The sequence below is a fragment of the Dryobates pubescens genome, chromosome 4 (genome assembly GCF_014839835.1).
Source record: "Dryobates pubescens isolate bDryPub1 chromosome 4, bDryPub1.pri, whole genome shotgun sequence".
NCBI lineage: Eukaryota > Metazoa > Chordata > Aves > Piciformes > Picidae > Dryobates > Dryobates pubescens.
The window spans coordinates 14484492-14511407 of NC_071615.1; the positions used below are offsets into that span (position 1 = coordinate 14484492).

The 26916-nt window shown below is 42.7% G+C and overlaps 1 protein-coding gene across 2 annotated transcripts; it reads left to right on the plus strand.

The window, feature by feature from the left end:
* Window positions 1-12002: 12002 nt before the first annotated feature.
* TMEM114 (transmembrane protein 114) lies at window positions 12003-25401 on the plus strand. Of its 2 annotated transcripts, XM_009898818.2 has the most exons (4): window positions 12003-12276; window positions 13393-13473; window positions 21839-21976; window positions 25169-25401. In XM_009898818.2, exons 1-4 carry the CDS (start codon window positions 12093-12095, stop codon window positions 25399-25401), a joined length of 636 nt encoding a protein of 211 aa, XP_009897120.1. In that variant the 5' UTR covers window positions 12003-12092. The 2 variants fall into 2 exon arrangements, with proteins under 2 accessions (XP_009897120.1, XP_054017320.1); XM_054161345.1 differs by lacking the exon at window positions 21839-21976.
* Window positions 25402-26916: the final 1515 nt, after the last annotated feature.

Sequence of the window (26916 nt, forward strand, 5' to 3'; positions counted from 1 at the left end):
CTGACGCCGCGCCCGGCAGCCCCCGCGGTGCCCGGCTGAGGGCTAGGGAGATCCGCCAGGTTCTGTGCCCTGTTGTGGGGGGGATCGCGCTGCTCGCCTTGGCAGCCGCTGCAGGCCGCCGGGCTGGGGAGTTTCGTTTGTCGAAGCCGCCGCAAGGCCCGAGCTACGTACAGTTGCTCTTGGTCCTTGCCTGCTGCCGGCTCTGAGCTGCTGCCTGCCCGTGCTCCGGGGCCGTGCGCGAATTACAGCCGTCCCCTCACAATGCTTATGGCGCCCATGGGCGGCTTCTCTATCCAGGACTCACCCAGCGCTAGATTCTAGGTGAAAATCTATCGGTGGAGTCAGAAAAGGAAACACCAGCAGCTTAGTCTGGTCATTAAAGCACCCACAGCAGTTGCCCAGATGTTGAACCCACGCTTCTTATCCTCATTCTTTGATTACTTGGTTTAATTGTTACTTACCCTGGCTCAGGCCATTTATAATCCCATGCGAAACCTCCAAACGGCTTCAAAACAAATTGGAAGGACCCGTGTGAAGACAAGAGAGTTCTTGGCACAAATAAAGACAGAACTCTACTACCACCTTAAGCTGAGATGAAGCAATAGCAGTGCCTGCTCGCCTGTTGAAGGGAGAGGGGGTTTATCTGCTTAATTATGCAGTTTGTAACCAGGTAAAATAAACAGAAAACTGACTCAGGTGCTGAGCAGGAGAACCACACCAGAGTGCTCTGGGAAACTTGAATTACCTCTGCTATGAGGATAGGCTGAGGGAGCTGGGGTTGCTCAGCCTGGAGAAGAGGAGGCTCCAGGGAGACCTAATAGCAGCCTTCCAGTACCTGAAGGGGCTACAGGAAGGATGGGGAGAGACTGTTTACAAGGGCTTGCAGTGACAGGACAAGTGGCAATGGCTTCAAACTAGAGAAGGGCAGATTTAGACTGGACATCAAGAAGAAGTTCTTTGCTGTGAGGGTGGTGGAACACTGGAACAGGCTGCCCAGGATGGTGGTTGAGGACCCTTCCCTGGAGATATTCAAGGTGAGGCTCAATGAGGCCCTGGGCAGCCTGATATAGTTGGGGATGTCCCTGCTGACTGCGGGGAGGTCAGACTGGATGACCTTTGGAGGTCCCTTCTGCCCTGGACCATTCTATGATTCTATGAAATGTATCTAACTTGCAGAGTTAGGCAACAGATTACTGGCAGGATTTAGTATCCTCATTTTGGATGTCAGTGCCCTAGGTGGTCATTGCAGAATTGAACTCATCCACAGCCAAGAGCTAGCTGCAGACCTGACAGTGAGCATGGGGCAGTGGCACCCAGAATGTGCTGTCTGGAGGCTGTGGGTGGCATGTGGCACAGTGCACCAAGCAGCTGAACATGCTGCTGCAGCTGACCAGAGCTCAGCAATCTGCCTCGGTACTAAACCATGGACATAGATGTGCTCCAAACTACTGTCTAGTTCCTCTGCAAGGGCCATTGAAGTGGTTTGTTACATTTCAGCAAGAGGATCCTTTCAAAAGTGGGCATTTGCAAATTAATTACTTGTTACATGATACTGATGTCCATTGCTACAGATGATCCTTGTGTTTTGCTTGAGTGGAAAATCAAGGAGGAGAAGGAAGAATTAAAGTATAAATCCTGGGAAAGCCCTTAAAATGTAATGCATAGTTTGTATTTATTTCTAGATGTCTGATTTTTATCATCTGTGTCCTATAAAGGCCAAGAATTATTAAGAGAAAGAAATAATCTTTCCCTGTTTTTGCAGTCTAGGGTGTTGAGTGGTAATGAAATGCAAAACACAGCAAGCCATTCAGATCTCTCATTGGAGTTTCTGTGGGGAATTCTATTGGGTAAGCATCAGACAAAAATGCTTTGGAGATTTGTTTTTCTTTTATCTGGCTTCTGGGAAAGCAGAATATTATTTTACTTCCCATGGTGATACACTGCCACATAAATTATTACTGCAGTCTCTCTCTGCTGGCATGTTCCCCACAGCTATAAAGTCCTAACAATAAGCAGACAAAGCAGATGATATTTGTCATGAAATCTTAGCAGTTTGCAACAAGAGACACTTACTGGTATGCAGACTAAGTAGTGCTAGCCAGGTGTTTCACCACACTGCACAGGATCTTTTAAACACAAAGGCACTGACTGAGAAATGGAACTGTGATAATTTCTTTTCTGACAAAAATGAAGCTATCTTGTTTCACATGTATATATATGATTGTTAGGCAAAGCAGGAGAATCCTGTGGCTGCAGGTCTTAAAGCAGCCAGTGTGGCTGCAGACATTCCCATGCAGGTGATAATCTAACGATAGTCGCTTAGGGACAATCTATCTCTAGAGGTGCAGTTTCTGTGCTACACACAAGAGGGCTTTGGCAGCAAATCCCTGAGTTCTACCTCTGTTTTAAAAGACTTCAGAGTGCATCTTGATTACATTTCCTATCTTGCAACTCTCTGAGTTAGGAATTCGCTTAAAGAAGGCAATCCATGAGTATCACACCATAGCAGGAATTAGGGAACCTAAAAGGAATTACTACTTCCCATGTGATTTTTGCCCAATCCTTTCATGGCCTGAAGGACATTGCCAGGACAGTTCCTTACAGAGTGCTTTCTGAAATGTAGAAGGCTCAGAGAAGAAGAAATATGTACAGACAGTCCTGAAAAATAGGTAGCAAAGGGAAAAATCTGATTTGTTCAGAACAGATAAGAGAACAGAGCTGATTCTAAGCAGAGAAGTATAACCAGATAAATTAATACACCACCATATATTTGTACTGTGCAGTAGTATATCCCTGATAGCTCATGATGTCTTTCCAGTATGTACTGTACCGTCTCTTTGTTTGTCTTCTTTCATTATGTGTCTACCAGGCAGAAGCTTATTCTGTGCTTTCAGTAGGTCACTAAAAACAAAAACTAAATCAAAAAAGCCCAAACTGAAGGCTGTCAGGAAGAAAAAAATGAAAATCAGCTCTCATAATTTTCATGTGCTGGGGCTGCAGAAAGAGCTACGCTGAACTAGTTTTCACTTCAGCTTGTTTTCTGGTATACTGGTAGGCAAAATTCTTAAGGGAGGTTCCTTAAGGCAGCAGAAGCACAAAGAAATGTCAGGCAACACAGCAAATAAAAGGACTGTTGATCTAGATGATAAACCAGTGGAGAATTTTGCTCTGCTCTCCATATGTGGCACCTCGGTGCTAGTTACCAGGTTGAAAATTCCTGAGCAACTGCCTGAAGTTGAAAAGTGCATGAGAAGAATAACTGAAAAATAATTAAAAAGGACAACTGCAGCTGTCAGCTTTTCTGTCTCCACATTTCCTGAATATCTATTTCTCCTTCCCAAGGGAAGCCAAGAATGATGCTGCCTCGCCAGCAAGAAAACTGAATTAGAAAGCACCAACATTAGCAGCACAGAGCTAAAATCCACAGTGACTTCTTTTTCATTAACTATTTTGTGTTTATCATTCACACTCTTTGACTACAGCATTTTTCTCCAAGGATTTGTTCAGTACAATGATTTGCATGCCTTTGACATCACCCCATCAGAATTTCTCATGTCCAACACAAGCTGATTTGCACAGACACTTTGTAAAGAGGAGCCTGTCTGTAGTGTGTGAGGTGATTCTTAGGACATTGTCAAGCCGGTGTCTATGATTGCAAATACCAGTCAGGGGAAAGGGATCAAAATTAAGGGAAATGAGAAGCCACCCATCACTTCCAAGTACACCAAACCCACAAAGTACAAAAGCCACTCTGATTTTTTTCAGCAACAATCAGGGATCAATTGTTTTTTAGCTCGGTATCTCTCCCCTAGATTACAGTGAAGAACTGCAGAAAAGTACTTTATATTTGCATGGCCCATACCAAATGCTCTCCTAAAATTTTAGCAGAGACTTCATCACCAGTCAGTGCTCCAGAAAGAAATAAAAAGTCCTATTCATCCATTCTGCTCAGCACTACTTTTCCTTACTTCTTCAACCATGTCAGTCTAGCAAGGCAGTGAATCAGCCTCAGGCTTTTCTCTGCTTTAGACCTATAGTGTATGAAGAACAGGAAGGTGAAGGCTTAAACTACCACCCACCCCCCCGACAGTCAACTTCGCAGAGGTTTAACCACTTGTTTTAAATGAAAAATGGTGCCAGTTTCATCCACTGACTGAGTCCCAAGAAGTCTGTACTAGACATAAACTGGTACTAATGACAGAGTAATAAGTAAATAATACAGCAGTTTAATACAGGCTGTTCACATTATCACTGGGGTCATTTAATCTCAGTTTAGATTCTCATCAGACCTGCTCCTCTCTGCCATCCTGTATTTCTCACCTCCCTCTCTACTTGTTTGTACTTACTATGGTAAATGTCCTTTTGAGCTAGCTAGTCCAGCCAAGACAAGCTACTGTTCCTGTTGCTTAATACAATCTACCATCCTGTCTATGGGGATTAAGACTGAAGCAAAGTCATACAGATGAGGTCACCTTTATCATCTGCTTCAAGTGGGCAGTATGTCACTTACCCTGTAACAAATCATAACTCTGCAATGGAAATTAGACACTTTTATTAAACTAAGCACTTTAGCATCACCACTGACCTTGATACTATGGTAAGGAGTTTTTTTATCTCATCCACTTTATTCTTCCCTGATCTGTTTTAGAGGCAGGCTGTTAATACAACCTTGGTGCACCATCTGGGGATTCAGATCAGACTATTCTTGAAGACTCCTACAAGTCTCATTCATATACTTGGGGCCTTGTTACTTTTAACAAATGCCTGAATAATTGATGTCTGGATAACACCCACGAAGGGAGGTTTAAGTGTTGGTGCGTGTCTGTATATTTTCCCCCACTACATGTGCACCACTATCTCTGTGGAACCCAGAGACTGCAGCCTTTCAGAGACCTAATGCACATGCTCAGCTGGAAATCACAGAGGCTGGGCAAACAGCAACTGAAAGATACATGTAGGGAGCTTCCTGCCTGCAGGTGGATGGAGAGGAGAGCCTTAGTGTCAGAGCTGAAGGGGCAACACACTTCATGACCTACAAAAGGCTGTGCAACGTGCTGCAATGCAGGAGGGCACTTCAGGACTGCATGGCAAGGCAACAGGAGAAGGCTCACCCTGTGAGTGTCTCAGTGGGCAAGTTGGAAAATAAGAGTCTCATGTTTTAACATGATTTCTTTATTTGAAAACCTGCTTTGCTAATTTTTTTTTCTTCTTAATAAGTCTTAGAGACCAAATTTAATACATCCTGCAAGTCAGGGTGCTGAGACACTTCAAAAATATTTCTCTTCTGGGTGGATTGTTTTGTCCCTGGTGTTCATGCACTGCCTTTGTGCTGACCTTTTTTCTCTTGTGTTCCTGAACAGTGTTTGTCCCCACCAGGCCTGTCACTTTGAGTGTTTATCAGCATCTGTTCTCTCTGCTCAATACACTCTTATTAGCTATACATCTTCTTCTGTTTGACATGCCGTAAAAATACTTGCTTGACTAAGATTAAGTAACACAAACTTCCCTTTTTTAAACTTTGTGTTTCCTGCAGCAATTTCCAGTAAATCAAATTATGCTTCTCTGAGTCTTATGCATTTCTATGTACGCAGCCACATCAGAATTCAAACCAGTGCTCTGCAAATCAATTTCCAGAGTGCACAACTTTCAGAGAGGAGAAATGAGATCAGCTGTTGCTTTTTACTTTTAATGCTCATTAATGGTTTGGTTTGGTTTGGTTTAATCTGGTATCTTTCTTGTGTACCTGAGGGATGTGAGGCTAAGGCAACTTTAGGAGTATGTTTAAATACAGTATTTGAGCTGAGATGTCCCATGGTGAATCATGGTGCCTTTATCACATAGCCTTGTGAATGTTATTGAGGCCTTATTACTAGATGGAAAAGTGACACACAAGAACAGCATTGATCTTTGGGTGCTTTAGAGTGATGGAGATCAAGCTCAAAGGAGAATGTTATGAAATGTTATATTAAATACAGGAAGAACAAGGTCATTTCCAGGTATCATTAGGTAAGATTAGAAGTAGAGTGCCTAAGCCAGGAGCTTTTATTTCATATAATTGAGCTAACACTTTGTATGTTCATAGCACTGGATTAACTGTTTTGCATACTTTACAGCTACTAACTCCCTATCCAATCCAAAGGAACGAGAGATTAAAAAGTAGATTTTTTAATGTTTTGGTTTTTTTTTTTTAACTCTAGACAAGAGCTTTCCAAGGGATGAGATGTGACTAATTTCTTTATTGGGTGCTTTGTACTGCTTTTCAAGCAGAGCATTATTTAGGAAAGCTTAACTACAAAGCTTATCTAAACCAGCCTCTTGAGATCCCTCTTCAGTATGGATTTTATTCATGGTATCACCAAGCATAAGCATGGATAATCAAAGTTTTCCCACACCCTATATTCTGACATAGGGAAAACAGGAGAACTTGAGACTTAGAGTTCACCCCAGTCCAAAGGAGGGAGCCTAGGTGTCATGCCAAAATACAGAAGCATACAAATACATTAAGGAAGAATGCCAGGGGGGCTTTTCAGCATGCATTGAACCCTCCTTATATGCTTCACTTATAGCTTGTATGAAAGCTAAACCCTCTGAAGACAATGAAATACTAAATTTTACTACACATAGTAAAATCAACTACTCGAGACCCTGTGAGGCACACAGTAAGTTAGCAACGTTCTTAATGGATCCAGTATGAAATGTACAGGACTTACTGGCATATTTCCTATTTTTTTGCACTAAACCAAAATCCTATGTTGTGTGCAGCAGCAGTAACTTACTACACACCATAGTGTGTCCGGTTCTGGGCCACTCAGTTTAAGAAGGACATCAAGACACTTGAACATGTCCAGAGAAGGGCAACAAGGCTGGTGAGAGGCCTTGAGCACAAGCCTTACGAGGAGAGGCTGAGGGAGGTGGGATTGTTTAGCCTGGAGAAGAGGAGGCTCAGGGGTGACCTCATTGCTCTCTACAACTACCTGAAAGGTAGTTGTAGCCAGGAAGGGGTTGGTCTCTTCTCCCAGGCAACCAGCACCAGAACAAGAGGACACAGTCTCAAGCTGTGCCAGGGGAAGTTTAGGCTCGAGGTGAGGAGAAAGTTCTTCACAGAGAGAGTAATTCGTCATTGGAATGTGCTGCCCAGGGAGGTGGTGGAGTCGCCGTCCCTGTGTTCAAGGTGTTCAAGAGGGGACTGGACATGGCACTTGGTGCCATGGTCTAGACATGAGGTCTGTGGTGACAGGTTGGACTTGATGATCTTTGAGGTCTCTTCCAAACTTAGTGATTATATGATTCTATGATTCTAGAACTTGCTGATGTTATACAGCTTGAAGAAGATCCTGGTGAAGTGGTGTCTGTTTCTAAATGGGCCAAGCAGTTACTCTGTAAACATTTAACTTCCCATCACTTTCCCTTTGTACATGGTTAAGCAGTAGAACCTGAATGTGTTAAAGGAAAGTGCACACTTGATTTGTGCCAGTCAAAACTATTGTTTGTAACACTCCACAGTCATCTCCTTTTCTGTACCAGAAAGACAGATATTAATATTTCTTCATTTTCCCACAGCATGTTTTAGCAATCTTTACCTAAAAGGAATGACTTTATTAAACAAGCCTTCTTAGGTGTCCTTGGCAGTGTACTTCCTGAGTGACCCTGGAGTAAAGCTGCTCCAGTATCACAGTGGAACAAAACCTAAGACTAAAACTTGACATCATGGAAAAGTTTATAAAGCATCTAAAGGAAAAACGAACACTAACCTTGGATTCTTTTGTGTCTGTGCAAACATCACTGTAGGGATATTATTATTCTACATACATTTAGAAATGGATAGTGCTGTCTATGTGTAGACAGAAGATGCTTCCCTGAGAAATGGCAACTGAAAAGGATTTTTTGTGGCTGCAATTTGCTAGAGTAAAATTGCTAGAATTTATTGCAGTAAGGTCACAGAATATAGTGTGGCCAGCTGGCTCAAAAGAAGCTACTACTCTTACTATAACCTCAACTACTATTTTCCCATCAAAACCAATTTACAACAAGACTTGAAAAAAACCCAAAGTTGGCTGTGATTACCTGTACTGGGTACTTCAGACATGATCCCCCTTTTGTGCCATGTCTCCATTCCATCGGTTTCTTTAGCAGATCAGGTTGGGATGTGATACATGCCCCACATTCTCTCCTCACAGATAAATTGTGTCTGGTAAATTCTCTTTTGAATTCACTAGAGGTTGTGGCTGTTCAAAAAAATGGATGTGTACAACAGCATGATGTAAAGATTAAATCTGAGAAGTAATGGTCAAACCTCAGCCCAATCAGCCAAAACCTGGGCAGCAAACCTGAATGTTGTAATATTGTAAAGTGCCTTTCAGCTTCTCTCATTTGAACCACAGGGGAAGTAATTGTGTTAAGCTTTTTTAACAGTTCAAAAGAACAGTAAATTTCAGAATCCAATTAGCTTTACTGGAATGCTAATGAGTAAATTGGTTTTCTTTTTATTCCTTCAGTCAATGTAAAAACAAAAATTAAGAAAAAGAAGTGATATTTCCTAGGGAAAGATTGTGCATGACATCAGGTGTACTTGTTTCTGTTGCAGCAATTAATTACAGTCATTGGTGCACATTTATACTGGCTGGCTTTTATTTCCCTGCAGTCATGTGGGTAAACAGTGTGGGAGTCCCTCTCTTCCTCAGTTTACATGTAATTTACTTTTAGTAACTCAATCATCTCTTTCACAAATACAGAGCCTGGGAAATGCAATGCAATAAACATTGGGGAAAATTCAGGAATTCATTTTGTAAGAAGACTATTTAAAAAAAAAAAAATAGAGGTTTTAATGAACATCTTAAAAAGTACACATGCTTACTGAACTTAGAGGCTAAACGAGAAAAGCACTGGACCTGTGAGAGGAATAGGGCTTTCGCATCCAAACAGAAGCAAAGTCCAGAGAGAAGGTGGATGTTTTGCTGATAGCGGGCATGTTTGTAATATGGCATGCTGTTTCCTACTCTGAGTGCTGATGTTCAGTAGACTGTTCAGAATGACTGACCACAAAATGCCAAACCACTTTCTCTTGCTTCCACTCACTCCTTTCCAGTATTAACACAATTACCATAGTACTTCCACAGCAACTTTACCTCGAGGATCTCATCTTAGCTCTGAATCACTAAGCATACTGGGCTGTGGCCTCCACTGCACCACTCCAGTACGAGTTCAGAACAACTGAGAAGGAACTCTACTAAGGATACATTTTGCCTGGAAAGAGTCCCAGGAAGTGGTGCTGGTGATTTCCAAGAGCACAACCTTCTCTGAATCCTTCAGCAGAAAGCATAGGGTAACAGTTGCTTACACAACCTGTGCTGTGCTCAGGCTGGAGGACTGCTAATTTTGCCGCATTGCACTCTGTGGACGAATGATTGGCTACAACCTTGGGAGCATTTCTTGAGTTATCTCTCATATTCTAAGCAGCAGATTGATGTTAGCAGATCTAACCAGCACCAAATCTGTCTGTGCAAAAGAAATTACTCCTTCTCCACTAAGGCTAGATTAAAGTTTTGAATCTTTTATGCTGAAAATCCTACCTTAACTTTCAGAGTCTTGTGTTCTTTTTAGAGACCTCAGGAGGCTAGAAATGAATCTGTGCCACTGCCTTTTTCCTTTCATTGCAAACCTTTCTTAATAAATACTTGAAGATGTTTTGATGAACTCTACTTTTTTAGTTTTCTGACTTTGCAGGAATTAATTTTTCCTCAGCATGAGGGGAAAAAAAAAGCCTGAAGTAGATTATGCTGATGTGGAAATTAAACCTCCATGTAGAGTTGATTTATTCTTAAGATAAAGTTTTCTATCATCACAGTCTGGCCACAAAAGGATCAGGGCTTGGCTGAGTAATTTTTGTTAAGCATAAAGTTAATCTAGACAGATTCTACAAGGGCCTCTTCATATCTTACTGGCTAAAACAAATTATTTAATGTTTCTGAAAATAAGCATGTGTCCAGAACTTTGTGGGTCCTGGGATTAGGACAAGAAGTCTCCAGGACACAGATCATTGCTGGCAAGACTTTTGTACAATACCTGATTAACAGCTTGGATCCAGTTGGGTTAAATGTTCCTTCAGCTTTACACCCTTTGCTTTCCCTTGTTTTTCACTGGGAAGGGCCAATGACTGATCATTACAGTGGTGTGGTGGTTTAGATGTATGAATGGCTCTCGTTTAGATTTACGAGAGCTGATAAAACATCTGCTCAATACATGGTGCTTGTGGGGCTAAGAAAACCTTTCAAGTATCTCTGCAAACATAGTTGGAAAAAACATGCAAGCTTGGGGTCCAGTTAAGCCTCACGCTCCCAAATCTTGTTCATTTTTTCTTACTGAATCAAACAAAACATTTTACCTTGCTTCACAAACCTCATATGGCTTCTATCACCAGACTACCACAATTACAACAAAGTAACAGCCGCTTAGTTTGTAGAACCACACAGCAACTTCATATATTGCAAATGCAACTTGGAGATGTGAGGGAAAAAAATGGCAAAAGCTCAGAATGCTGCTGTAGCTGCTTAGCAGTGTATTCCTGAAGAGAAAGTCTGTTACACTCCCAGCAGCACACACCTTTCAGTGCTTTTACAGAACAAAATGTGGTCTGTAGTGCTGATGATTACTGTGTTTAAACAAACTCTCACTCAAGGAGTATGTTGCTTTTAACTGGTTCTACTGCTAAACCCTAATGGTTCACGATAGCTTGTTGCCATGGATGGATAATGATGTCACATATTCTGCACGTGTCCATGCCAGAAAACAAAACAAGAATGATTTTTTTTTTTCTTTTAAATGATTAGGAGTTACTTAGCAATTCCCTGGAAGGCCTGAAGTGAATTACAAGAAAACAAGATGCCCTATTGACCCTACCTGCACTGTATCTTTATGGCAGTGAAGTGACACAGTAAAACTCCATAGTAAATACTCTCTGGATTTAAACCCAAGGTTGTGTTACTGCAATTTACCTTGCTATCCAACAGATTTCAGTGGGCTGAAGATCAACAAGAGGTGAAGTGTGGCTTAGGGCCTCACACATGAGCATGTGTGCCCTTGGAAACTATCTGTCCCTCCCGATTTTTTGGAAGAGGATGTACTGCTTGTGTCCTTCCCTCCATTAGGGATGCTTCCCGAGCAGGGTACAGACATCACTGCATCAGGCAGCAATTGCCGTGCTACTGCCTTCTCTCACATCACTTTCTAAATTAGGTTAGATCCATCCTTTTGAGATCGGCATCTGGAAGGCAAAGAGCAAGAGGAAATCTCTTGTAAATACTGACAGCAACAGAAAGGCTGCAAGAACACCAGCGCTGTCACTGCCCCCCGGACCTTGGCTTCGCTTCTGCTCCCTCTCCTCAAGGACAGTGGTGTTTGGAATGAGAAAGCTTTTGTCCTTCTGAGGTGAGACCATCCGAGTTTCAAAAGGTGCCCGAGCTGTCAGGCAACCCTTTCCCCGCATTTCCTGACAGACATTTGTTTACAGGACGGCAAGGGCTGCCCTGCTCACGCCACCTCCCTACACACTCATCCACAGACCTCCGAGGGGAGAGCAGGGCCAGCGATCGGGGCTGTCGGGCAGGGCAGGAAAGCGAACCGAGTGGAGCCGCTCGGAACAGCAGCAGCTCCCGGTCGCGCCCCGGGGCCGAGGTGCTTCGGCGGTACTCGGGGCTGGCCTCTCCGCCCGGCGGCAGGCTAAGAGCAGAGGGACGCGGGGCTGGCCGCTCCGCCCGGCGGCAGGCTAAGAGCAGAGGGACGCGGGGCTGGCCGCTGCGCCCGGCGGCAGGCTAAGAGCAGAGGGACGCGGGGCTGGCCGCTCCGCCCGGCGGCAGGCTAAGAGCAGAGGGACGCGGGGCTGGCCGCTGCGCCCGGCGGCAGGCTAAGAGCAGAGGGACGCGGGGCTGGCCGCTCCGCCCGGCGGCAGGCTAAGTGCAGAAGGACGCAGCCCTTCCTGCCCGCGGCCGGGGCGGGGCTCCAGGCGGGCTACCTGAGGCGGGTTCCCGCTGGCCCGTTCGGCGAGGTGAGGCACGACGGTAGGGTCTGGCTGAGGCGGAGCAGTGGTCGGCAGCAGCATGAAGCTTAACCTGGGCGTCCTCTCCCTCTTCGTGGCCCTGGTGGGAGTTTCAAGCTTCGTCTTCCTCGTGGTGGCCATCGCGACGGACTTCTGGTACATCATCGATGCCTCCAAGCTGGAGACGTCGCGGAACGGCACGGATGCCCTCAGTTCGCACTCGGGCTTGTGGCGGACCTGCCGCGGTGAGTGGCGTGGGGCGGGCAGGGCAGGGCAGGGCGGGTGAGACAGACGGGTAGCCGGCCTCGGGCCACGCGTGTCCGCCACCGCAGCTGTGGGCGGGCTAGGAGCGGGATGTGGGCTGCTGGGAGCCGCCTGTGGGCTTGTCCGGCTGCAGGGGGCAGCTCTGCTTGTGGCCGTAGCTAGTCCCGGGGGACCGGAGCAGGCGGCTGCGGAGCTTCTCGTTTTGGCTTGTTCAGGGAACCAGCCCGCTCCTCTCTTCGTGCTCTTTTCCCATCGGCAGTTGTTTGTGGAATGTCTCTTGTATTACTTTCCAAAGGAGACGTGGGGAGAGCAAATTTTCTGCTGCTGTAACCTAATTTTACATTAACTTTTAATGCAAGCTAATCTAATAAACGTTAACCATTTAGAAGGAAAAAGATAGCTTTTCATTTGAGTCGGGGAATTAAGGGGTGAAAGTTCTGGGTTAAAGCCATTAAAACGATAAATAAGAATATAAAGAATATAAATGTCAATAACATTAATGAATATATATATATATTTTATATCTAAAGAGGTAATGTTTGTATATAAATCATATAAATGTTGTTACTTTGAAATGTGTATCAATAAATAAATGAAATTAACTGAATCCCATGCTAACTAAAAGTAAGTGACTGAAAACCCAATACGTTCACCCAGTCATTGCTTGGTGTTTGACAGTTCCTGGCTATTACAGGATTTTCCCCATTTACTTTAATTTGTATGCCAGGCCCATTGCTTTTGGCTTTGGTGTCACTATTAAAAGTAAGAAGTCATGCCTATCATAGGTAAGAAAGGATGTTACAACCAGTGGAGCAGGGGAGAAGGATCAGGTTGAGTGAATTCTCTCTTTGTCCTGAGCCCCACTGCAATGAGCAGATGCTTCCCTCTTGACTTCAGTGGTCTGGCCTCATAGGAGCAGAAGTTGGCTGATGCTGGGTACTGAAATACCCTCCTTTCAGTCCCTACCTAGGAATGACTGGTTTTAAAGCAGATAATATTATGTGAATTATAAGTACACACAACAGAGGAAGAGGCTATATTGTGATACAGTATTACAGCAGAGCTTTTGCTTATTGTTTTTTCCCCTTCTCTGTTAGCGAGGAGTGAATGCTACCCTTTGATAAACCCCTTCCGGCACGAGAATGCAAACATCACTGAATCACACAGACAACTTTTGTGTGAGTAACTTTTGTACTCTTTCTATCCTTTCCATCCACCTTTTCCTCCCTCCCTGGCCACTTATAAAGTCCTGTTTCTGATTCGGAGTGGGACCTCTGAGATAGCCTTTTGACTCTGCTTCTGTACAGTATCTGTCACTGGATGTGTTCATTAGTGGGATTACTGTTCAAATAGCCATCTATTGGATGTCAAGTCCGGGTAATTTATTCCACAGGAGCAAGATGTTTCTGCCTGAAATGACTCAGGAAGGTACACAATTACTAAAAATAAAAGGCAAACATATTCAAACCCCCCTCATTCCCATCACTGAAAATGCTTAAGTACATGTTTAAGCTAGTCTTTGAGACAGGTTGTTGTCTACCCTTTCAGTGGGATTCCTTGCACTGGAAAAAAACTTATGTGGGAATTTAAGAAAATAAAGCAATGAGTAAAAGCAGTCTTTGAAGAGCATTGTGTTCAAAAAGATTAAGTTTCTAACTGCATTGGTGAGAATGTTTTCAGGAAGTCCAAACTAAACATTTTCAAATACTTTTTAGGCTTCTTATAACATATGATTTATTTTCTTTGCATCATATTCTGCACAGTGCTTTGCTCATGCATGCTTGTATATGAGCTTGCTTGGTTTTTTGTTCTTTTTACTCAATTCTCCTCTCTGACTCTGGCTGTTTTCCCATTGCAAGCAGAATATATGCATTTGTCATGTGTCTTAAAATGGTACTCTTTCCCTCAAAACCATCCATTTTCCTGAGCAGTCCTCTGGAGAGGCTTAGAGTGTTTTTAATCTCTTGGTGCAGCATCTCATGATAGAGCTGAAAGTGCAGGAAATATGGCAAAACAAGCCTGTGAGGTACTAATGCTAATGTAGCTATCTTGCAACAGTACCTGGAAAGCTGAAGTTGTAATAAGATCCCAGTGGGCTACTGCAGCAGCTCTGCAAACATATTGACGGGTTCAAGACTAACAAGCACATTGTCTCTCTGGGCTTTCATATTGAAAGGTGCCATTTCTTTACTCTTCCTTACTTAAGACAGAGGGCCTTAGCTGCTTAATGTTGCTGGAAACTGTGCAAAATAATCATCTGCTGGATCACTTAAGCCTTTTAGAGGGTTCAAAGTTTACTGAACCTTACCAGAATGAACCTTACCTTGACCGTAGGCACTTCAGCTATTATGTTTGGGGAGTCTACAATTTCTGGATCTAATGATTAGCATTTCAAAAGTTGAGTTCCTGGTTTTGGAGCTGTGATTTTTTTGCAGACAAGGAGATTTTAGACCATAGGTCTTCAATGTAAAGGTGAACTCTGCAAAAACAAAGGCCAAGACCATTTGGTTATAAAACTGATATTGGCTTAGGAACAAAGGACAGCTCCTTGGTAGTAATGAAGTGTAAGAAAATAGTGAATATGAGTGAAAATTAGATTCATAGCTCTGTTTACCTGCTCTTCAGAGCCTCAGAGAATTTTATCCCTCACTCTCATATCAGTCCTATTTTTAGGTTCCTGGACAAACAATTCAGGTCTACAAAGACACTTGCAGAATTTATCATAAGCAGGCATAGACAGCCTAAAAAAAGATGAGATAAGAAATCAAAGATACTATCACTGAAAGAACTTAGTAGGTTTGAGTGCCCTACAGTGTGAACTTGTTGATATTTTAGCTCTTCAGCTTCGATGCAGTTTCAGTATGACAAGGCTACAGGCCCACAACAATAACAGCTGAACATAGGAAGAGCCATATCAGTACTTCTTACTTCTAGGAATTACAGATATCTCTGAGGGACATCTAGGTTTGATAAATACTGTGATACTACCTTCTACTTCAGCCTTACAATTCTTCCTTAAATTTTTCTGATTTTGGTCACCAAATCATATTCAGACAGATAAGGGCAAACCTTCATCTACAGCACATTTTAACCACAATTCTAGAGGACATTTCTGGGATCATGGATCCCAATGTAGTTAGAGTATTTTCTTCAGGTGTTGCTATATGGGGCAAGCAGCAGGGTAATTGCACAGCTCTAATCAATTATGTCAAAAATAAAGAATCTTTTTTTCTCGGGGTGTGCCTGTGCAGGTGTCTGTGAGGCACATTGCCATGGAATTAATCTCAGTCTGTCTAGCTGTACAACCATATTTCTCTCTGTTCAATTGTCAAACTGAATTTCAGGAGCTCTGGCAATGTCAACTTCAGTTACTCGATCCCAGTTCCTTCTGAAAAGATTTAGATGGGCTGCCTCCTAATGCAGGCACTTAGGTAATACATTGTGAATCCTATCCCCCATTCTTCAGTTCTCTTCCTAGCATGTCTTCACTAGACACAAGTGCAGGGAAGATGTGAGAAAATCTATACCTGATTGCAGAGAGCTGGCTCTAAGTGCAAACAGGAGTGGTGGTCACTGCCAGAAGACATACACTTCATAGAGCCTTCACATTCCCTCCCTTCACATTTCCAGTCTCCTATTCATCCCCAGCAGATTCTTTTTAGGCTTATGGCATGCTTCCAGCTGAGCTCCTGGCAAACTAAAACTGGGCATAGAAGTTAAAGTTCTGTGCTACCACCAATACTACTTAGTAAATCAACCTAGGCCTTGTTTAGCCTGAGAGTATGATGTATTTTCACATCACAAGAGTACTTGAGCAATTTCTCTAATGGATTAGGCACTAGCTTGCCATTTTCTTACCACTCCATCCAGCTGAATGTATGGTGTGTACCCTCTCTCCCTTCAAACCAACAATATATAAAATATTTACCTGCTACAGATTACCTTATGGCATGGTTTTATATTTGTTTTAAAACACCAGTCACTGTCTAAAGAAATACACCACTAGACTACCTGCCACTAGCTTTCCTGATATTGGAGATGTACATTTTCCTCTGTCCCATATAGGATTAAACTGAAAGTGTCACTTCTTACAGTTCATACGGTTGTTTGTGTCTTTTGGACATAAAGGATTAAAGATAGCCCTCTCAAAGTCAGCTTTAAAACTGAACTCTGTCAGAAAATACATCCCAGATACCGTGTCTTGCCACGCCAGCTAGGGGAGACAAGCAGGAAGAGCCACTTCTGAACCCATCTCTCACCAAATGGTAGGAGACTGCATCGAGAGTTCTCAGCAGCTTTGGCATTTTCCAGTAGAAGAAACATAACAGTCAGAATCACATCCAAATGCTGAGGATCACATACAGAGAGAAGGAAGCTGGTTCACAGAAGGCATGGCAGTATTTAATTACAGAAATTTCTCCCCCAGGAATTGCAGCTTAATAAAATAATACCTTTCAAAAAAACCCCAAACCAGCCAAATCCCAGGTTCCATTTGGGCAAGGTTGCTATTGTGGGTTTTTTTTTTGGTAATATAAATACTTTTCATTTACCACAGTTGTATTGTCAATGATCTATCAATATCAGTATAGATTTAGGTAAAGACAGCACCAATGTAATTAAATCCCTGCAAAATGAATACATTTGTAAGGATTTCTAATCAAAATCAGTTTGGACTCTGGACTTGGTTCAAGTGTTTCTTGCAGGACAGATGAGCTGTGAAAAGAAGAAAGTAATGTCTTTGTTAGAATAGAATAGAATAGAACAGGTTGGAACAGGTTCTGTTTTCTTTCTTTTTTGTTTTGTTTTGGCTTTTGGCACATCAAGGCAACTTCTACAATGTGTTCTTTGGCCAAAATGTAATAGGCCATTCTGGTTCAAAGATGCAAACAGATGCAAAGTTACAAACCATATAATTTCTCTTGAAATCTTAGCTTTGCACCCTAAACTAGTGCAGGGTCTCACCTACACTGCAGAGCTGGGGATAGTGTTATGAAAGGTGACAGGAGAGGAACTACTGAACTACTGTTATTTCTTCATGGCTGTCTCTGACACAGAAACCAGCTGCACTGGGCACCTACAATGCATGATTAAGCCTCTGAGAATCCTGATTTTTTTTCTTAGTGACATGAACATTGTGGCCAGTGATTGATTTCCTGTTATTCTATTCTATTCTATTCTATTCTATTCTATTCTATTCTATTCTATTCTATTCTATTCTATTCTATTCTATTCTATTCTATTCTATTCTATTCTATTCTATTCTATTCTATTCTATTCTTCACTTTTTAGGGCTGTCCTCTGTTCTGGAGCTGTCCAGAGATGATTGGTTAATGGATGTGGTTTCTGCTTGTATAAGGCTGGAAGTAAATGTTGTTTTTTTCCCTGTTATAAACCCCAGACTGGAGTGTGCAGCTGCTTAAATGATTCTCCCCAGGGTATTTATTTTTAATTTCTATTTTAGATATCAATATAGCTGGAACCACGAGGCTACAAGCAAGTTGGTGCTTCCTGTAGGGAAGCAATCTTTGCAGCAAGGGCAAGCTGCTGATGCTTCAGTTGTTGTAATGTAGCAGCTGTCTTGTTTTCTTCTTCAACAAAAGTAATTTAATAGAGCAGTTGAACTAGCCTGGATTTCCTTAAAGTGTGTGGACCCTGTGACAGTCACTAATGAAGTACTTTCACACTTCTCTCCAGTCTTGATGGGCCTGCTTTCATTTTTACTGAGTTAACAGCTTTTTGATGTTAGACTCTCCTTGGTTGCCATTGCACTTTTCCTGGGGGATTTAAAGTTCTTCACTATTTTTCCTTTTGATTTTAAGTTATCAGAATGAATCAGCTAGGGCTTGAATACCTGTCAAGAGCCAGTCCAGAGGCCAAGTGAAGTGAGACCCAAATGATGTACATAAAAATCCTGACTTAATCAATATGGTAATTGTAGACCTAAACTTGTTTCTGTGTAGCAGTGCAGGGGTCCTTCAGAGAGGCTCCAGTGATCATTTGGCTCAGTACTTAGAACAGATACAACAATAAATATATACAGAAATGTGAGATAACTTTGATATCACTGCAGATGAGACCTAATGGGTGACATCTAATGAATGTTCCTAATTTTCAAGTTCACTGCTATTGTAGCAACACAGTGTGAACCACAGTGCATCCCTTATCTTTACCACTCTGCCTGTTTGTATTGAAGGGATTTGTCAGTGCCCACCTCTACCAACTGTAGCACTATTTTCTTTCTGCTATCTGCATTTTGTCTTCCAGTTGTCTGAGAAGAGCACAAAGCCAAAACATGTTACACAAAGTCCAGAGCTTAGCTAATTCTTCCAGGGTACTCTAACCCAATGAGCTCTCCTCCATCATAATTTTTTCTCTATTGAACAAGAGGGAATCAAGGCCTTTGTATCCCAGGGATTCAAGCCCAGAAGCCTTACAGACACAAGCAGTTCTTTTCTATTGCTCATTGCTTAAGTTGCTTCTTTCCTTCCTTGCAAGCAGGTCAGGCTTTCTCAGTGAATTACTTCTTGGCTTTGCCAAGTCACAAAGAACAGCTTCACTTGTTTTATCTGCTGCCAGCATTCTGTTTCAGCTGGAGGATTTTTGTCTTTCTAACTGGCTGTTTAGTTACTGCTGGCGAAGATAAACAAATCCTTCTAATAAAGCTGGCTCCATTTGCAATATTTCTAGTGAGGTAAGTGACTATTACAGATTTCTAGAGACATTTGCTATTATAAATTTAGAATTAGAATTAACCAGGTTGGAAAAGACCTCCGAGATCACCGAGTCCAACCCATCACCCTACATTATCCAATCAACTAAACCATGGCACCAAGCAGCCCATCCAGTCTCTTCCTAAACACCTCCAGGGATGGTGACTCCATCACCTCCCTGGGAAGCCCATTCCAATGGCCAATCACTCTTTCTGTGAAGAGCTTCTTCCTAAATAAGCTGTGCAATAAGCTGTGCAAACTAATCCAAAGTTAGTTTGAAACAGTTAAGCTCCACCATGTTAACAAGAGCTGATCAACAACACTGCTAGTCTGCAGTTGGTTACTTTTGATGCTGTCCAGTTTTTCTAGTTCATTCCACAGACTCCTGTTACAACTCAGCAGCAGCTGTGTTGCTTGGTAGTTTAGAGATGTTGTGGCAAATTCACAGATCTGGACACACTGCAGGTGGCATTCTTACAGGCAGGTGGTCAAACCTTTAGTGAAACAGCTCTGAAGTATTGTTTTGGTATATTCAAGATGAAACTAATGGATCTTTTATGTTGGATTGACAGGCATTGAGAAGTTTGTGGGAAACCCAGTTCTGTTTTACAGGAAAGTGCACGTACCTCTTCTTGTGCCCAATGCTTAGGGGTTGTTTGAGGTTTTTTGTTTGTTTGTTTGTTTAATAGTTAGATAAATTTCATAAACATGAAGACAGATCTATGTATAATACATAATCTGTAAATATCTATTTCAACACACCCTCAAAGCCACTAAAAATGACTGCAAAATAGATGATTTAACTTCTTTCACAGATGATGATTGAAGACAGAAACACAGTAAAGATATTTTAAGTCATGTCCTTCTGTAAACTAATTCTGTCCCTCTAATCAAGGAATATAATGGCATAATATCATATGCCAGACAGCATGAATTCAGATTCCTGAGTGGTTTCCATGGCAGCACTTTAGAATAAGTTTCCTAGGCAGTTACAGGTTTCACAGAAGAAGGACAAATGGGTATTAGGTATTGAACTAGAACACTAGAGGTGCTAAAAGTGCTGTTTAATCAAATACAATCCATCAAATACTGGATTTCAAAAAAGCTGCAGGTGATTCATGAGAAATGTGATCCCAGCAGTATGTAGGAAAAAGTAAGCCTCTATCACAGTGGGATTTCTGGGTTTCAGCTGGGATATCCCTCAGGCCTATATTTTCACTGAAGAGGGCATAAAAATGAGAGCTATTCAGATGTTGCATGCAACTGTCACAGATCATTAGTGTAATCTGTGATGCTCCCCAGGAGGATGCTCCAGTATGGCTTAGTTTTCTTTGTGCTTCAAAAGGTTGCATTTAGAGCCTCATCTTCATCTGCTCTTCTCCTGGCTAAGGTTACAGTCCTAGCTGCAGTAGGAAATCACAACATGAATGGGAAGTCAAAGAAGTAGGAATTGTTAGTGCTACTGTCTTGAGGTATAGTTTGCTAGCAGCACCATTTACTAGTGAGGAACACCTGGAGAATCACAAATCAGCCCCAGCAGTAAGCTAGTTTGTGTTTCTACCCTCCCAGCAGAGCCAGGTCTGAGGACAGTTATACTACTCTTGCATTCATACTTTAAAAACATTATTTAGGCCAGATTTTATCACCCCAAGGCCTTTTCAGGGTATCAGAATCCCATGCAGGCCTTTCCAAACCATCCAAGGTTCTATAGCTAAAGAGAGAGAGGAGGATACAGAGGAGGATAAACTGGATCCTTACCCAGTGGCAGGGGGAGTACCTCCAATTCAGTGGGCAGTTACAGTGCCTGAAAAAACAATTGATCATCTGATCACACACACTGTGAGCTCTTAACTGACTCCCTTCCCTTGTAACCAGCTAATAGTGTATTACTGTTCCTCTGTGAAATTAAACGAGACACTGAAGCCTAGGGCCCTTTAGGACATGGATTTAAAGTTCTTCTCTCTCAGTAACTCAGCACTTCACTCTCTTATGAAATAAATTGATACTGGAAGCTGTAATTACTTTTTTTTGGGGGGTTATTATTCTAGAAAAGGTTGGATTGAATGTTGTGGATAGATTGCATGAGAGGAAGCAATGAGACAAAGATGGTTTATGATGGAAAAAACAGTGTGATATAAAAAATACATAGCAACCCTCTGTTTACACAGCTATTAAAATGTTACAGGGATCAAGAAAGACTAATGTAAAACGTTTAGCATGGGAGGAAGCAACCAGGATAGGTTAATGTACTTAGCAAAGCTGCTGTTAGAAACAATGACAGGCACAGAATCAGAGCTGGATGGGAAAATCTACCTCCAGCTGATGGTCAGCTGCAACAGAGGAAAAGGTCAGCAATTTGCTAGATCAGTTCAGCAGAGGACATGTGACAGAAAAGAAAGCATTTAACCAAGGCATCTGCTGGATCTCACCACCCAAACAGAACAATGCCACTCACTGTGGTCCATATGATTCAGATAACCAGGGCTGCTTTTTATTAAGATTGCCAGTGACTGTCTGATATGCAGTGCATCAGCTGTTACCCAGCTAGGCTTAATATCTGAGAACTGTTTAATGCTTAAATGTATCCTTGTAGGCATATCCTTTATATCTATGGTCTTTGTTTGAAACACAGGCTGTAATCCTCTGAAGGGCTTGCTCTGTGTGTAACCTTTTCCTGCCATCTTCAACTGAAAATCCAAGAGATTGTCCAACTCCTTGTTTGTGAAGCACAAAATAAAGCTTTGATCCCTATCAGGGGCTCTGCACTCAATAATTATTAGTATATGGCACCATAATAAATATGAGAGTATTAATATTCTTTGTTTTCCTTCAGACATGCATGGAACATTTGTCATCCTGATGCCTCTAAGCCTGATATTGATGATTTTTGGAGGAATGACTGGATTCATCAGTATTCTTGCCAGAGCCTACCTACTGCTTCTAATGACAGGACTGCTTTTTCTTTTTGGAGGTATTATAGCAGACACCCAGCTTAACCTTTTTAAATAATAGGAGATTGTATTTGGGAAGCATCACTTTGTCTTCCAGGGGAAAAAAAAGGCTAAACAAGGTTTAAGAATATGGCTGGTGCTCATTCACTTGCTGTCTGCTCAGCTCCTAACAGGATTCTGGAATAGAAAGCTGCCACTTAGAGCCAGGAAAGGCAAATAATCACACACAACTATACATCCTTGTGGATTGAGTCACACTGAGCACAAGGTGTTTGCTGTGCCCTTTAACACTAGAGATTTAATGCCTTCTCAGACCAGTGCCCATCTTCTTTACAGACAGGGTAATGGAGTAACGGAGAAGTGACTTTGGAATTAGTAATGCATAGGGTTTGCACAGGTCTTAAAACTATTAAGACAACTGGCATTCTGTCAAAGGCTTTGCAATGGGTTCCTGGAAAGGGTCTTGCTAGGCATTCTAGGTGAGCGTCACTGCTACTTTTGAACTAGAATGTGGTCTCCAAACCATGGGCCACAAAAGGAAACCCCAAAGAGTTATTTTAGTTGGAGCGTAGCATTTCAGATGGAAGTGAATGTGTTTTAGAAAGTCACTTATGAATTAAAACTAAAAACATTCTATCAAAGTAGGAAAACTGGGTTTAAATCCACCTCCATTAAATCAGATTCCCCAAACAGATTTTCATTACTATCTCAAAATGTAGCTTGAAATAGAAATTTTCTCCAACAGAGAAGGGGATCCTCAGTATTGATCCTCATCAGCTGATTGTGCAGTCCTGTTTCTAAGAGAATGTTAAGAAATTGATGGAAGAAAATGCTGCTTTCTCAAAGTCTTGACTGACCTTTTTTAGTCTGAAGTGCTCTTACAAAGACCAACCACCCCCATTATGCTTCTGCAAAAGAGAAGTAAGTTCTGTTTCCTTAGAACATCAGACAGCTGTATTCACTAGAAAGGCTTAGGCAATTTGAAAACTACTCCATATAGTAAGTGAAAGATGAAAAGCTGTGAAGTGCAATGCATGATTATCTTGCTGAGGACTGGAGTACTGTGCCTTTCTAAGACACTTGGGGTTGTAAAGAGTGAAAGGAGACACAAAGACACCATTACAAGAGGGGTGCTTAGAAATATGTTCTGAAGATGCAACGAGAGCTGTTTCCCAGGACAGCATGAAGAGACTACAGGGTGGCCTTTGCTGTGGGACCAGGCCCTCCTCCCTCACAGGTGGAACTGTTCAGCTGTTTCACCTGAGGCTTGATGTGGTTTATGGGCATGCAGAGTCCTATAGGCTAGTCCAATTCACCAAGTTCAGTACTGATTAGATAGTTCTGTCTCAGCAGAAAGAAATATTGTATGATACAATTCCAGAAACCTGAGGTTTTGGGAAAAACAACAGAAGTGAGCTGTTGCCCATCCCAGGGCATCCTATATGCTTCTCTATCTGCTTGAAATGTGGCTGCATTGAAAGAGTATCCCAGAACTCACCCTACCTTGTTGAAAATGCCAACAAAACAGTCATAGCCATTTCTGCTGACAAAAGCTATGAAATGTTTGGGGTGTTTTTCTTTCTTTCAGAGGACTAGAAAAAGGTACAAACATCATAGCATGGGTGAAATCAGAAATATGAGTATGAATTTTGGCTGTTGGATAACACAATAGAATCATAGAGTCAATAAGGTTGGAAAGACCTCAAAGACCATCAAGTCCAACCTGTCACTCAAGACTTCATGACTACTAAACCGTGGCACCAAGGGCCATGTCCAATCCCGTCTTGAGCACCTCCCGGGATGGTGACTCCACCACCTCCCTGGGCAGCCCATTCCAATAGCTAACAACTCTCTCTGTGAAGAACTTTCTCCATCCTCCCTCTACACACAGGGTTCCTGACCTCACAGGGCTCCTCACCTCAAGCCTAAACTCTGCCTGGTGCAGCTTGAGACTGTGTCCTCTTGTTCTGGTGCTGGTTGCCTGGGAGAAGAGACCAACCCCCTTCTGGCTACAACCTCCCTTCAGGTAGTTGTAGACGCCAATAAGGTCTCCCCTGAGCCTCCTCTTCTCCAGGCTAAACAACCCCAGCTCCCTCAGCCTCTCCTCATAGGGCTTGTGCTTGAGGCCTCTCCCCAGCCTCATTGCCCTTCTCTGGACATGTTCAAGAGTCTCAATGTCCTTCTTAAACTGAGGGGCCCAGAAATGGACACAGTACTCAAGGTGTGGCCTAACCAGTGCTGAGTACAGGGGCACAATGACTTCCCTGCTCCTGCTGGCCACACTATTCCTGATGCAGGCCAGAAATACTCATCTGTCTTGGTTTGCTTCTACTCAAACTTGTCTTTTTGGCAAAAATGCAGACTCATCCAGAGCTATCTTTTTGAACAGAAGCCAGACCAAAGTTTTTCTCCCTCAGCATTGGATAAGGTGCTATCTTGCCCTACAAGTGTTCCAGCTTTCCCTGGGCTATAGCCCTTGAATCCAGGGGCTTTCTATCACAACTTTCCTGCCATTGGTCCAGTGAAGTTATGAGTTTAATTAGTAGATGTCCTTTGAAGTGACATGGATGCCAGACCCAGGATGTTTGCTAGCTTCTGTATAATCCTTTCATTCTCTTTGCTTCTTGTTTGGGTACCTTTCTTTATTTTAAAGTCTGCTCCAAGGATGTCTTTGACTCAATTATTTGGAAGTGATGAATAGCCATGAGTCCACAACACTTGATGGGAGGTGACAGTAAGACCAGCACATTTAGTGACAATAGTAAAAATCAGAAAACAGCTTAAGTTTAGGTCACTGACTTGAAATGCAAGAATTGTCTCAGTGGGCTTTCTTGCATAGAGGTAAACAACTGTGTGTGTTGCATAGCAATGAGAAATGACCATTGAAAACAGAGATGTGCATGCATTGGATGCCTGTAAAAGACAGGCACGACTAGATTTTCACAATGGGAAGCTTGCTTTTGTACATTTTGATGCAGTATTTAACAGTGAGAACACATTCAACTCTGTGCACAGAAATACCCTAACCTTTACCCTCTCACCCTTTCCCCCAAAACAGCCTCAACTAGATTTCAAAGACAAACAGAGGCTAGCTGGTAACCTGGCCTGGGTAGGTGGGAAGGGGTGGCAAAGGAGCCCTAAGAGATACCCAGTTAATTGTTTCTCATTTCTGCACTGGATTGCAGCTAGCTGAATACATTTCTCTTTCTCAGCTCTTGTAACGCTTGCTGGGATCAGTGTCTACATTGCATACTCAGCTGCTGCCTTTGAAGAAGCTGTCTGCCTGCTGAGGAGTAAGGATCTGCTGGTGGAAATCGACATCAGGTTCGGCTGGTCGCTGGCACTGGTCTGGATCTCCTTTGTGGCAGAAGTGCTCACCGGGGCTGTGTTCCTGCTGGCAGCAAGGACTGTGGGGGCGAAGCGTCGGCGCCAGCAGGCCGTATGAGCAGCAGGTGTCCCTGCAACCACAGAGCCCTGCAGAGCCTGGGAAGGCTTGGTCCAGCTGGTCACCATGGGTAATAAAAGTGGCAAGGCTGTGACTGACTGTCTTGTCAGCTGCCCTAAAGCCTTTTTCCCTGGCAGCTAGCTGTAAAACACGAAGATGCTGATAAATCAGTGAAACATTTCAAGTGTTGTCAATAAGGGAACCCTTGTGACTTCAGAAGAAAGTCCATTGTAGGGTTAGTGTTTTGGAAATAATTTCAGCTGCCAACTCAAAAGGCATCTCCATTCATTGCTTAGAAAACAGCAGGTTTCTTGCTTTCTGTTCTGCTTTCTGCTGTCCCAGCAAAGTGCCACAGAGCAGCCAGCAGGCTACTATACATGATCCACTTAGTGTTTGGTTTCTCCTCTGAGGCTCCTAGTAAGTATGCCTAGGATTCCAGTAGAGCTGCTCTGAGATGACTCCTTTGTGAAAGGTAGGATGATCTTCCTGCTGCCTTTGGAGGACCATGGAGATATATGGTATCTGTAAACCTGAACCCAGGGAGAGAGAGTGAGGTGTTCACTGCTCAGTTGATGTTGCACAAAGTACAATTGTACCAGATTAGCAAGAACCTCAGGATGTTTGGAGAACCCTGGTGATAACTCCCAGCACTAGGACATGACTAGGACATCTTGTGAGGTGAATATTAATCTTTAGTGTACACCATCCATATTTGTAAGAGCTTTCTTTTCCCTCATGCCTCCCCAGAGAGGGAATCCTCTCTCCTGTACCACAGTCACATAATTTCTGTGTGCCAACACACAAAAATGGAGTGATTTTAGGAAGCAGAAAACCCCAGAAGCCTAATCCATGTCTGTTGTAGGTATTGTCTGAGGAGAGACACAGCATCATGTTCTCTTTCCCCAAATCATTACTTAGAGGGTGGAAACAAAGACATAATTACTAAAAATGAGCTTTGCTGCTGTAGTAAAATGGAAGGCTGTAAGGCCTTGATTTGGTAATAGTTATCTAGCAGATGGTAGTGATTGTGATGGTGAGGTTCTGAAGTGCAGTGCAGTGGTGAGTGTCCTGCAGGAGAAAGACACAGCAGTTTTCCAGGCAGGTGTTTTCCCTAGTTGCTGTAGCCAGACCCAGTCTATCAGACACTCAGGCTATATATTTACTTCTTTCAGCTTATTAGTAGCTGGAATTTAAGTTCTGTAATGCAGAGGATGTATCTGATGCATTTCCCAGTTTTTGCTAAGCAGTTCCAATGATGCTTCCTTCTCCTGAAATTTGTGCACACGGTTTGCGTTTGAATACATTTAACTTGTGCTAAAAGTTGCTGAGTAAAGCAGAAAACACAGGATACCTGAATTTCATCTTAGGTACCAAGCAGTCTAGTTGTTTTGTTTATTAGCTTTTCCTCTGGCTGATAGCATTGAAGAGGAAGCTTGCTTTGGTGGCCACTGAAATTAATGAGGAAATTTTGCCCTGACTGCTGTGGCTTTGGATAAAGAGTTCCATGCTTTAACA